Here is a 13,033-nt window from a genome sequence, read left to right on the forward strand (position 1 = left end):
GAAACACTTTACTATTGTAATTAAAATTATAAAATATTAAAAACTATTTCTCATACCGTAAAATATTTTATTTTCTAACTATAATATTTGAAACTTTTAATGTGACTTATATATATATCATGTCAAATCAATAAATAATTTGTATTAAATAATTATAATACGATAATATATTTTTAACATAATATAATAACATTTTTAAAATTAGTATCGATAATTAATTCTTATTTTACGTATTACTAATGTATTTAATCTGATTATATAATATCTCATATGATTTCAAAATCATAATTATCATTACTTTACAACGTATATACATTAAAAAAATAAGAATATCAAAATATTAATTTGATGATATTCCATAACCTTTGTAATTGAGTTTTGTAATTCGATGTCTTTGTGCTACAATATTTTTCATTTATACTAATATTTTATATTTTATTATTGATTTATATAAAATAAATATTAAACAGCCGAAATGGTAATCATTATTTAAATATAATTACATAATAAAATTACAACTAATGTACCTTTTTCTTTTATTAGATAAAAAATGGTACATTAAAGTTAAATTGTGGAGGTAGTAATTCAATTAGTACTCTCAGGTATTTATCGGCACAAGTTTCAAATACAGGTAAGGACATTGGTTTAAAATTTGGTAATCAAAACCCAAAGCCTATTATACTACCACCTGAAACAATGCCAACACCATATCCAACTGTACCTTATCCTCCAAAAACTCCTGTAGTAGAAATACCAGGTTTTTAAAAAGAACTTATTTTAAATAATTATATTAATAAAATAAAATTATTATTCATTAGTAATAAAAATTTGTTTAATAATTCAATATCCGTGTAGTATAAAAATAGATTTATGAAATAAATATATTAAAATTTAGGTCCTATTGTTGAACCTACACTTCCTCAATCACAACCTCAACCTCAACCTCAACCAGATTCCAAACCACCAGTTGAAATTCCAGTACCCAATAAAAATGCACTTACAGGCAAGGAAATACAAACAAACACAGAAAATGATGTCTTATTTAAAGATGTATGTATATTTGTAGTTATAATATGAACAATGTAAAAATGTAAATTAAATATTTGTGATAAATATCTGTCCTTGAAATAAGATTGGAAACAAAGGTGTCATCACATTAAATCGTCCAAAGGCATTGAATGCTTTAAATTTATCGATGGTTGAAAAAATATATCCAGTACTTAAAAGATGGGAATTATCTAAAGAACTAGTAATAATAGAAGGTGCTGGAGAGAAAGCATTTTGTGCAGGTGGTGATGTAAAATCCATTGTTAATGCCTTAAGAGAAACAGAAAACAAGGTCTTAGGTGAAAAATTTTTTAAGAAGGAATATATGTAAGTTACAAAATAGTATACTAGTATACTATTATATAATTGATAAACTTACTAATTATGCAAATAATTATTATGTGTTTAAATTATTAATAAATAAATTATATAAATGTTGAATATAGCTTAAATTATCTTATTGGAACATATAAAATACCATATGTGGCTACAATAAATGGAATAACTATGGGTGGTGGTGTTGGATTATCTGTTCATGGTAAATATCGAATTGCAACAGAGAAAACATTGTTTGCAATGCCAGAAACAGCAATTGGATTATTTCCTGATGTTGGTGGAACTTATTTTTTACCTAGATTGAAAGGAAAATTGGGGCTTTATCTAGGATTAACTGGAGATCGATTAAAAGGTATAAAAAATTATTGAATTGAAGAATTTGCATTTTGAATACTTTTTCATAATTTCATACATTAAAAGGTATAGACGTACTACTTGCTGGCATTGCAACACATTTTGTTTCTTCTGAAAAATTATCAGAGTTAAAACAAGACTTGTTGATGACTGAACAAACTGATGTTAAGGAAGTTTTAAATAAATATCAATATAAAAAATTAAATTCAGAATTCTGTTTAGCACCATATATGAATAAAATTGAAACCTGTTTTTCTGCATCGTGTGTGGAAGAAATAATAGAGAGGTAAATTAATTATATCAATTATTAAAGTATAATTATAATTTAACACCCAAAAATATTTAATTACCACAATATTTTAATAAAGATTAAAGGAGGATAATTCAGAATGGGCTAAAAAGACATTGCAAATGTTATTAAAAGCATCTCCTACTTCTCTAAAGGTCACTATGTCTGCTATTCAAAATGGAAGTACATTAAACCTGGCAGACTGTTTAAAAATGGAATATAGATTAGCATGTGCTGCTTTGAACAAAACTAGCGATTTTTGCGAAGGTACTTTATAAATGATCATTTATTTGTAATCATACACTCGTTTTTAAAACAATTGTACATCATACAAACTATCATAGGTGTTAGAGCACTCTTGATTGATAAGGATCAAAAACCAAAATGGAATCCCAACAGTTTAGAAAAGGTAACAGATACTTATATACAGCAACAATTTACAAAACTTTTCGATGAAAAAGAATTACAGTTTTAAAGTTAATGAGAATGTTAAAGAAACAATACAACAAATGGAGTTATGTGGAATACAAAACAATATACTTTATTCATGAAAAATAATGAACAAAATATAACTACTTGCAATTACTATATTGATACATTAACGAAAATTTATTTTCCAAATTTTTTATTCTTTGTTGTTTTCTTTTTAAATCAAATTTACACAAACATCTATATAATAGTTTTTATATAATTAAGGACGATTTATGGTATTTTTTACAAGACATTTATTAATATTTTAAAAACTTACTACCAAAATGTAACTACAAATATATTGATAGTTTTATAATGAAATGTATTTGCTTTCACCTTTTTTACAAGTCGTATTGGTATTTTAGTAAAAAAATCAGTAATTTTTAAAATAGGATAATGACAATATATTAGACAAATAACAAGTATCACTTTTTGTATCATTCATATTTTTTTTTATTAAAGCAAAAATATGTCAAATCAAATGCATTCACCAAAATTCTTTTAAATTTCGAAAAATGTGCATAAAATATTTTTAATGTAATTAAAACATTTATGTTATAAAAGATAATTTTGAAATATACTTAAAATTCTTAAATCGTTTTTTACTTTATTTATCAAAACGTTTATATCATTTTTATTATGTCAAGTATTTCCATAATATAATTTGCAAAATAATAGAAATTCACAGAATTTGTGTGGAATTTAAAAAAATTTATATAGATTATAGGCTTCATGTATTAAAATGAAAGAAATTAGTTCCATCACGTTTATCATATTGTATTTCTTTTTCTTATTTGCACTGTTCTGAATCTGTTATTGCAGTTTATGTATTGATATTTCTTTCCTTTTGCACAATTCACACAAAGGATAATACACTTTTGTATTGATATCCAATATGAATTAGAGGAAAGGGAAATATAATAAACTGCCACAATCTGAGTATTTAAATTATTATATGCATTCAGTCAATGTACTGAGCAAGCCAGCGGAAGCCTTCACCATACCCTTGTCTCTTCAGCACTGAGCACATAAATAATTCCAATGGACGACCAGGTATTTCAACACGAGAAATTTTTCCCTAAAATTTATATATAGTGCATTATTAGTATATACATCTTAGACACTCTGAGACAATTAATTATATTTACCTTTCCTGTTGTTTGACCATAAAGGTTAAAGTTATTTCTAAGTTCATCCTCCGATGCTGCACCTGCTTTATCAATTTTATTACCTAGCACTAAAACTGGACATGCACTAAGTTGTTCATCAGTTAAAAGAGCATCAAATTCAGCTTTTGACTCTGATAATCGTATTCTATCACTTGCATCAACAAGAAATACTATTGCATCCACTGCAGGAAAATAGTCTTTCCAAACCCTCCGAGCTGTAATGCATCTCGTATTTAAAAAAAAATAACATTATACAATTCAATTATGATTAGCATTTTATTAAATCATACCTTGAGGATGTCCTCCTAAATCAAATGTTGTGAACCTCATATTTCCAATAGAGAGTTCTTCTGATGCTGAAACATAAGAGCATATATAATACTATTATAGACTATATTAAATACAAACAGAATTAGTGAGTCAAATCCAAAAGATATCAAAATGGAATTATCAGCAACTGTCAGCAAATTATCAGAAATTTGAAAGTAATGTTTTATAATAAACTATAATATACACATCAGACAATATAAAAGGAATTATTATATATAAATCTGTAAATACTTGCATATATATAAATAACATTAAATATTAATTACTTGGATGCAATGTAGGCACATGTTGAGCGAGTCGATCATCTTTAAGCATATGAAGTAATGTGGTTTTGCCTGCATTATCTAAACCAAGAAACAAGAGTTTACCACTCTTTTTCCAAAGACCTAAAAATTAGAAAAAAAAAATTATAAATATTAAATTGAAATCAATGTTAAAAATTTCAAACAATCTCACAAAATTTATATATTTTTTGTAAAAGGAGTAGGAGAATACAATGAAGTTCAATTATAAAAGTTTGTCACATGCTTTATATTTACGCAATACATATTTAAATACACATACAAAAATTAAAAAATCTAAACCTACCAAGATAATTCAAAACTCCTGCAAACCAGTCCCAAATGAACATATTTGTAGATATGAATAAATGTCAGATCCACTATAGACCAACTATTGAATGACTCTGCAACAATGATGAGTTGACAAGATTATCATCTGTAAGTAATTTTAGTGTATAATAACTACATTTTAAGTTCATTATAGCCTTGATATAATTCAGGATACATATAAATTGTAAAAAAAAAAGAAAATTAAAATATTATCTAAGTAATACTACATACTGATATTATTTATAACAAAATAAACATTAAGCCAGTATCGTTTATTGTGTGGCAGTAAAGAGTGATATTTAGTACACAATTAGTGAAGGACGATTAGAGTTAAAATGGAATAGACTTACCAGATCTCACCTACTAATAACAGTTTTATAATGTTTCGTTCACCACCACTAAAATACAAAACTGCAGATGGATCAGAAAAGCGTTTGCATGGTATATTAAACAAAACTCGTATCTTTGCTACTACACTAACGTACGCTACGGGAAAAAATACATGAAGCTACAAAAGGCAGAGAAAAAGTGCTTTTATTTCTATAGAAAGCACAGCTTTAACAAGCCTAGTTGGCTGGCAGTTGGCACTGATGACGTCTACTTCCGTTTGCCATATTATCTGAATAGTGCTGTTTCATGAATGTGAATTTAAAAGTCAATTATTTATAATTTTATTCCATTTTTGAAACTGCATATGATTTTACACGTACATTAATATTATAAATTATATTATTTATTTCTTTAAATTAATTTATTATATTTAATGATTATAATAATTATGAGAATATCTTGATATTATATGAAAAAATAAATATAATTTTAATATATTGATATTATAGTTATAAAAAATATAAATACGTAATAACAATAAAAGGATTATTAGTAAAATTATTATTTACATTAAAATTTTATTCATACCAAATATTTAAAAACATAATGTCCCTAGAATTTGGTAACTAATATCTTTAATTTGTGTAAACTTGCTATCTGCAACATTACGAAAATGCTATCATGTAAGTTATTTTTAATTTGTATAGCTAATAATCAATTTTCTTTTTAAATAACGCGATTGCATTAGTAAGTATATATAATCCATCATGAAGCATGTCACAAAATTATATATGGACGTGAAAAACTGTAATCATAACCTAAAATGATTTATCTAAATAAAAACATAGTTATAATTCTTATCATTTTCGTGTAATTTTAATTTGATATATACAGGTTGGTTGACAAACAGTCTTCGTACTATATACAACTACAATGTTGGATATAATATATGTTCTGATATATTTATGCAAACTCGAAATTATGCTGCTAGAAAAGGAACAAGAGAGAGAAAAAGACTAAAACTCCAGAAGAGAAAAGTTAAAGCAGTTGTTGAAAAAGTAGGATTTCAGCCAGTAAGAAAAATAGATAAAAGGTGAGTAATTTCTGCAGTTAATTTTATTGTCATTATATATATCATTCCAAGTTCTCATGGTATTTTAACAATTTGATAGTAAACTGAAGACGGAAGTTGATCCACGTAAATTAATAGATGATAGTTGGAAATCAAAAACTATTGATAATGTGTGGATAGCAAAATATCATCAGAAACCAGTTTATTCTTTAAAAGAAGCTATACAATTCCACCGTGAAACACATCATCCAACTATGTGCAATAAACCCGATGCAGCAGTTATAGCATTTATAGATTTAAATATGCAGGTGTAGAATGATAAATAATATTTATATAACAACTTTATAAATATTAGAGTAAATTGAAAATACTATATTAACATAAGTGTTTTACATAATAATTATAACAGCGCCAGGGTAAGAAGAAATATATTGAAAAATTTACAAAGCTAGTTAAAACACCATATATATTTCGAAATAATGATACCGAAAGAAAAATATTAGCTTTTTGTAAGAATGGAAAGGGACAAGAAGATGCTAGAAATGCTGGAGCTACTGAAGTTGGTGGCATTGACTTGATAAAACGAATTCAAGTAGGTTGGAATATTATACACTAATGATATGCAATATTCAAAAACCTACGAATATAAAACTTATTTATAAATTTGATTATTACAGAATGGAACACTCAATGCAAAAGATTATAATTACATTGTAGCTCATTCAGATATTTTAACTGATTTATTATTAATTAGAGGAATATTGAAAAGAAGATTTCCAAACCTAGCATATGGTAAAACAGTATATTTGTTAATATACTGTTATAAATGTTTATTTATAAGTATTATATTTAAATATTACTAAATATTACTTAAATATTTTAGGTAGTTTGAGTAATAATATGACTACTGTTGTTAAGAGGTTCAAGTATGGAATTATGTATACTATATTACCTCATAGTACTTTCAAAGAATATGGTTCAATTAATGTGACATTTGGCTTGGTATATTTATAATCTGTAATACTATAAAATTTAACATGGTGTATATTTTTAATTATTTATTTATTTATTAGCTCGATATGAAAATGGAAGAGCTAGAAGAAAATTTTTCAGTACTAATTAAGGACATTGAATCAGTGAAACCAAAAAGTGATGGATCGTTTATAGAAAGGTACATATACTTAAATCAATACATAATGAATTAAATATGCGTAGAATAGTAATACAAATTCATAATAATATTTACATTTGAATACAAATTTTATAGGGTTGAAATTAGAAGCGAATTAACTAGGGAGTCTTTTAAAATTGATTGTCAAAATTATCTTTCAAAGACTGTTGAAGAAGAGACAGAAGAACAAGAACAAGAAAAAGATGAAACATCAGTTATTGAAATGCATTAATTGTTTAATATACTATAAATAAATTTATATTTAATTGCGAATTCCAATTAAGTGTTATAATTGTTATTTACCTGTCCCATAAATATATGCAATATTTATTACTATTATTATTAATTAATTAGTACAATTATTTTTTATGGAACACAATATAATAGAATAGAAGAATAATTTATTTATATATGAATAATATATATTTAAGTTTAACTTCAATGAGATAAAATTAAAAAATTAATTCAGAATTCAGGATTATTCCGAGTTTGGTTGATACGAATAGAATACGGAGATTTGAAATTTGAATGTTAAGAGAATATAATAATAGGCCATTAGTGCAGCTATAAGGGTACAGAATCCAAGAGCATGAAAATGAAAGAACAAGACGAAGCCAAGTGAAGCAAAGGCAAAGAGAATGGAGAATGGTAAGCGGCCGTGGTGGTAAGTACAGTGGAGGGGCGATGGCTCACCTACCTGCCGGTTGAGAGCTCAGTCGGTGTCCGCCAGGTTGAAAATCCGTGACTTCTCTTCGTTTTGTACGTGACTTTTCACAGTTTTAGCAAAACGGCGCGAAAATACTTAGAAATGAAAATATGAAACACAACGAAATGTATACCGTTAACAAATAATTTTCATTAGTGTTCGTAAATACGTTCGCCGATCGAATTCGTGGTGAACATCACATTTCTTTAAATTATCAGAAAAACGTTCGACTAGGTTTTTTATGTGCGAACTCGATTGCAGTGCATGAGAGTGCGCGCACTGATACACGCGGGATCCCACGCGTGTCGCAAAGGACATGTGTGTGTTTACATATGGTGATCTGTGTTGACTGTGTAACGATCAACGAGCAAGCATCGTGATTTTGGATTGCAGCAAATTCGTCGGCAACTGATTGTTGTTACCGGCTATTTTGTAGGCATGCTTGGGTTAGACAGCAGTAGACAGTAGCATTGGGTGACACACCGGCGCGCATACATACGCATAAACACACATTAGCCCACAACATGGTAAGTACGAAAATTTGTCCACTTTAAATTCTGCTTAATAACAAACGTAGTATAGCAAAAGTCTATTGTACAAATACTTGTTTCATTCGTTTCTTTCTACACTCTAATTCCAATATTATTTTATTTATTTTACTTTATTACTTCGTTACAACAATGACAGTACGTAAGATACCTTCCATACAAGAGAGAAATATAGCGAAATAATATTTTCCTGGAAGGGTTATATGTAATAACTCATGCATATGTCTGTTTCACTTAAAACACAAATTATGCATACATATACTATACCGCAAAGATCAAGGTAGCGATTCGATTGTGATTTTAGTTTAGAAAACCATGCACATATTTCAATATAATTGTTCGCTTGAACGAGTTGGAAAAAGTTCACCAAATTCACTGAATTGTACTTTGTATCCTATTTATCGAATATTTGATCGATTTCGAGATAAGTTATACGAGGAAAGAAAGATGGCAAACATTTACGACATGTATTCATCGCGTACTGTATTTTTTAACCTCAATCATTGCTCGTTCTTTACTATCCGAGATTTGATCCAACATTTTGGTTATACCGACCGTAAGCAGTGGTTATTGCGATCAAATATTTATCGTGTATCGTTTAATAACAACTGTATAGAGTTGTGTGCAGCAAGTGTGTTCCATTAACGATAAAATTGAATTGAACTCGACAGGTGAAAGCGTTTTGTTTGCACATGGAATCGAAGCACGTTACGAAGACGTACGCGCACTTACGTCGAATCCTCGTATACGCCAACAACATTCTCACTACTTGACAGATAAAGATAATAAGCCAGCAGCAACAATCGTTCGATCGCGTTACTGGTAATAACAGAGTCGCGAACATGTTTGCTATTTGATTGACGTTTTCCAATCACTCTTACCATTTTATGCAGCTTTACTATTTTGCTATAAAGGGTAAATATCTTCTTCAGATTTTCAGTCTTAGAATTCTTGAACACTAAACATAAAGCCTTTGTATTAAAATGCTTGGTCAAATGTCTCACTTTAGCTTTGACATTAAAAAATCTTGGAATAATTTTCTAAAACCATAAGAACTATTTTTACATAACCTCTTTAGTTATCATTTTCTTTCCTTTTTAATTTTTTGATTTTTATGCAGAGCTCAAATTATGATAAAATATCGAGTATCGATATCGTGACATTCTAATGACGGTTTTTAGCAATATTATAAAGTTATCCTTTCGTATACGCGTGCCTCGACGAGTTGTTAGGTTAGTCATGCGTGCAGATTGCTGCAAAACCTGGCTCTAGAAGCAAATGCAAATGATACCTTTAGGGCTACGTATCTTTGCTTTGCCGACGTTTCCTTTTCCTGTCTCCGCCAACACACGGCTGTACTCTAATTGCATCGTAATAATTATGCAATACGAAAGAATTGTCCGCAGTCTCTGGGCACCTTCGATTCGTGCAACAAAAAGCTACGGATTAATATTATTACGTATGGATTATTTTACAACCATGAACTTCTTTCTCCTGTACGCTGTGACATGATATAGTTTCGATGATATAGTTTCTTCACGCCGTTGTATCATCGAGAACTGCATGAAACGCATCGTGGTTCGATTGAAATTCAGTGGAAGTGCCTCTTGTTTCTTTCCTTTTTAATTCACTTTTCATCTCGATCTTCTTTTCACTCCGGTTGAGAGGCATGCGCCGTGAATTCATTCGAGTTTCGAGATCCATTCAATTTCCAAAGTGACTCCTGAAATATCGGAAATCTCTTATCACCGAGAATCTGAGAGCAGCCTACGTCGAGAGATACTCGAGTAGAGGATTCTAACGTTTACCTACGAATCGAAGACTTTTCCCTTCGCCATCTGTGTGCACGGCGTTAAAACTGTATCACTAATAATTCACCGGTTTAACTTTTAGGTTATCATTTCTCGTTTCACGAACACGAATACACGGACCTGTAAAAAACACTCACTGTTATGTGGTACGATTAATTAGAAAGCATTGGAGAATTCTGCACGGTCATTTTACCCGATTGTATCTCAATCGATGTTTTTGTAATTTATCTTGTTGCACAGCGGTTACCTGCTTCCCCGCGTACACGCGACTATCCGCCATTCGTCACGTTGCCGGAAGTGACGAGAACAGGCGGATAATAATGCCGATCTAACTTTCTGTCAATGTGATCTTCGTTCGAACGTCGTAGCACGGTGTCCGTGCGTGATTCTGGTCACTGTGTGTGATTTACTTTCGTTACCGTTACTCGGCATAGTTATGAACCTCTGACATGTGTTGCGTCTGGAATCGTCGTAATGAATGTTTTTCACTGTACGAATAACAGAAACAAGGCTTTCGGATACCCATGGTGAAACTAACGAGTAAACCGAGGGAACGGTGGAAACATAACCAAACAAAATACGTGCAAGTGCCTGGAAATTCCGCGCCGCGTGAGGCGAAAGAAAAGTGAAAACTTAACCTAACAAAATACATCGAGGTGTAGAACGCCGAGTCGAAGGAGGGACAAAAGTGCAAAGGGTTAACGTCGATCGCGACAAGTTTTTCTCGGATCGACAGTCTCCGATAGAAAACCCGCCTATCCACTTTGCCGTAGGTTTCAGAACTCTCTTGTAGCCGACTTCTAAGTGGACTCACGTGTACCCGTGGCTCTGCGAGTTAAATTAAGAGACACGTTCAACCACGAAATCATCGGGAAGGATTTTATTGTTGTTCCTTGGAAGAAAAAAAAAAAAAAAGAATTCCTGCCCCCTTGTCGTGGAAACTGGTGAAAGGTAGGTGGAAAAGAGGATAAAGGGACACACAAACGAGGAGCAGGTATCGGCCTGGGAAAAATGACAGATACGAAATGGTTACTGTACTAGTCGACCGGTTCTTCTTGTTACCGACTTCCTCCGCGCGACATATACTGGGTGACGATAGTAAGCAAAGTTTCATTGACGTTCTCCGTATACTGGGTGACGCGACTTTCCATTTATGTATTTTTATTATTTTTCGACATTTCACGAGAAAAACAGTCATTCGTTTAAATCTTTTTAATTTACTCACGATAAAGACTTTCTTCTCATACTTTTTACTTCATTTCCATTGTATATAGGATGTAAATAAAATTGAAATTCTTAGTCCTAAATATGCTTAAGTATAATTTTTGACAAATTCAATTTTTGGTTTCACAATGTGGTATTTATCACTGAGAATATTACTAAAGTCACTAGATTCGGTAATAAATAACGCGTTAATGCATAAAAGACGTTACAGATAGCGTTAGCTTATAGGTTAAGTAACATCAACGTTCCCACTTTCAATTTACAATTTGATATAGTTACCCAAAAAGAAAGTAACGAATTGTTATCCAAAGTAAACTTTCTTTATTTTCTACTTCCTCACTTCTTTTGTGAACTCATCCAATTTCCTACCCATTCGCAGCCCGTCTATTCATAAGCACCAGATTAGCGCTTATTATATTTTATATCAAAACGAAATCTGGACGTAATAGTTACCAGTGAAGTAATTAGAAGATAGTCCGATACGAAAATTACGAAAACCGTTATTAACGTTAATAACATCTTACCAACACACACGCCTGTATCGATCTCATCGATACGAAGCTCGTATCTCTCCTATAGCGACCAACAACGATTCTGATGAAACGTAGCACGCATGTAAAAATGTTGCACAAAAGTCGACAAAAAGCAGCCTGTTCTACCGGAGAAAGCGAAAGCTGCGTGTACTAGTTCCACAAGTGTGTTTTTACATTTCGTCGCCGGCCGATTATTACGCAAGACCGTTATCACGAGCGCGTATAAATACGATTGGTAAATGTAAATTTGGTCGGATCACCGAAACGAGTCGGACTATCAAATGCCACGGGCCTGTACACCTGTTCTGTAATTAGGTAACGTGAAAGCTGCGGACACTCTGGGCCTGCGACCTCAGCTCCGATGAAACGGGGAAGCCTGTCTGTCTGGATGGAAGAAAGAAGTGTCATTAGAAAATTGAATACATAGACGGTGTGTAACGCGAATCGGCTACAAGCTTCTTAGGTATAAAAACATGCATTACGTTAAAGGCTGGGCGCGAGTTGTTTCTTCGCGTGCGCGTTAATAATTTATCGGTAGCGTTCGCTGGCATAAATCACGGGAAAAATAAATCAAAATTAAGACGCGCGGAAATTGTAACTTTTTTATCCGAATGATCTATCGCAGGTAATGGCGAGCTGGACGATAAATCGAGTGGTGCTTTGTTAGGAACAGAAACGCGATAATTCGTGTGTTGGGCGTTTCAGTTGGTATACACAGAGGAGAATATTCCTAGACCTCTGTGAACAGCTCCTATGCTATCTGGAACAGTTTTAATAATGATCAGACGAACTTACGAACTTAGGCGATCTGTGTATGGACTCATCTCTTTGTTGTGCTTATTATTTATCTAGGAAAGCCAAAGAAGGATCCAGAAGGGAAGGATGGTGCACTTCATCTTGCTCTAACGATCCACTGCAAGAATAAATGTATACTACATCATGGTACATAATTTCAACTCTGTGGAAATATAAATCAGTCAATAGTGATATGCTACGTGCATGAAAGGCTTGGGATGTCAGTACACGTAGGA

The 13,033-nt window shown here is 31.1% G+C and overlaps 3 protein-coding genes across 5 annotated transcripts; 2 read left to right on the plus strand and 1 right to left on the minus strand.

Annotated features, from left to right (window-relative positions):
- Positions 1-454: 454 nt before the first annotated feature.
- Positions 455-2,501, plus strand: Hibch (3-hydroxyisobutyryl-CoA hydrolase). Its single transcript, XM_017902180.1, has 8 exons — positions 455-478; positions 544-631; positions 896-1,050; positions 1,133-1,374; positions 1,494-1,735; positions 1,804-2,023; positions 2,106-2,293; positions 2,371-2,501. The coding sequence occupies exons 1-8, from the start codon at positions 476-478 to the stop codon at positions 2,499-2,501; spliced, it is 1,269 nt and encodes a 422-aa protein (XP_017757669.1). The 5' UTR covers positions 455-475.
- A 752-nt stretch (positions 2,502-3,253) lies between these two features.
- Sar1 (Secretion-associated Ras-related 1) lies at positions 3,254-5,189 on the minus strand. Of its 3 annotated transcripts, none has more exons than XM_017902185.1 (6): positions 4,968-5,189; positions 4,585-4,681; positions 4,263-4,382; positions 3,957-4,022; positions 3,646-3,881; positions 3,254-3,575 (listed from the first exon to the last, which is right to left on the minus strand). In XM_017902185.1, exons 2-6 carry the CDS (start codon positions 4,625-4,627, stop codon positions 3,459-3,461), a joined length of 582 nt encoding a protein of 193 aa, XP_017757674.1. In that variant the 5' UTR covers positions 4,628-4,681; positions 4,968-5,189; the 3' UTR covers positions 3,254-3,458. The 3 variants fall into 3 exon arrangements, with proteins under 3 accessions (XP_017757674.1, XP_017757673.1, XP_017757675.1); XM_017902184.1 differs by having other exon boundaries at positions 4,958-5,189; XM_017902186.1 differs by lacking the exon at positions 4,968-5,189 and adding an exon at positions 4,839-4,901.
- Positions 5,190-5,576: 387 nt separating this feature from the next.
- On the plus strand, positions 5,577-7,412 carry mRpL1 (mitochondrial ribosomal protein L1). The gene is made up of 8 exons (XM_017902181.1): positions 5,577-5,620; positions 5,832-6,030; positions 6,110-6,317; positions 6,419-6,601; positions 6,687-6,801; positions 6,893-7,011; positions 7,083-7,180; positions 7,277-7,412. The coding sequence occupies exons 1-8, from the start codon at positions 5,611-5,613 to the stop codon at positions 7,410-7,412; spliced, it is 1,068 nt and encodes a 355-aa protein (XP_017757670.1). The 5' UTR covers positions 5,577-5,610.
- The last annotated feature ends 5,621 nt before the right edge of the window (positions 7,413-13,033 follow it).

Source organism: Eufriesea mexicana, unplaced genomic scaffold (genome assembly GCF_001483705.2).
Source record: "Eufriesea mexicana isolate 0111107269 unplaced genomic scaffold, ASM148370v2 scaffold1803, whole genome shotgun sequence".
NCBI classification, from domain to species: domain Eukaryota; kingdom Metazoa; phylum Arthropoda; class Insecta; order Hymenoptera; family Apidae; genus Eufriesea; species Eufriesea mexicana.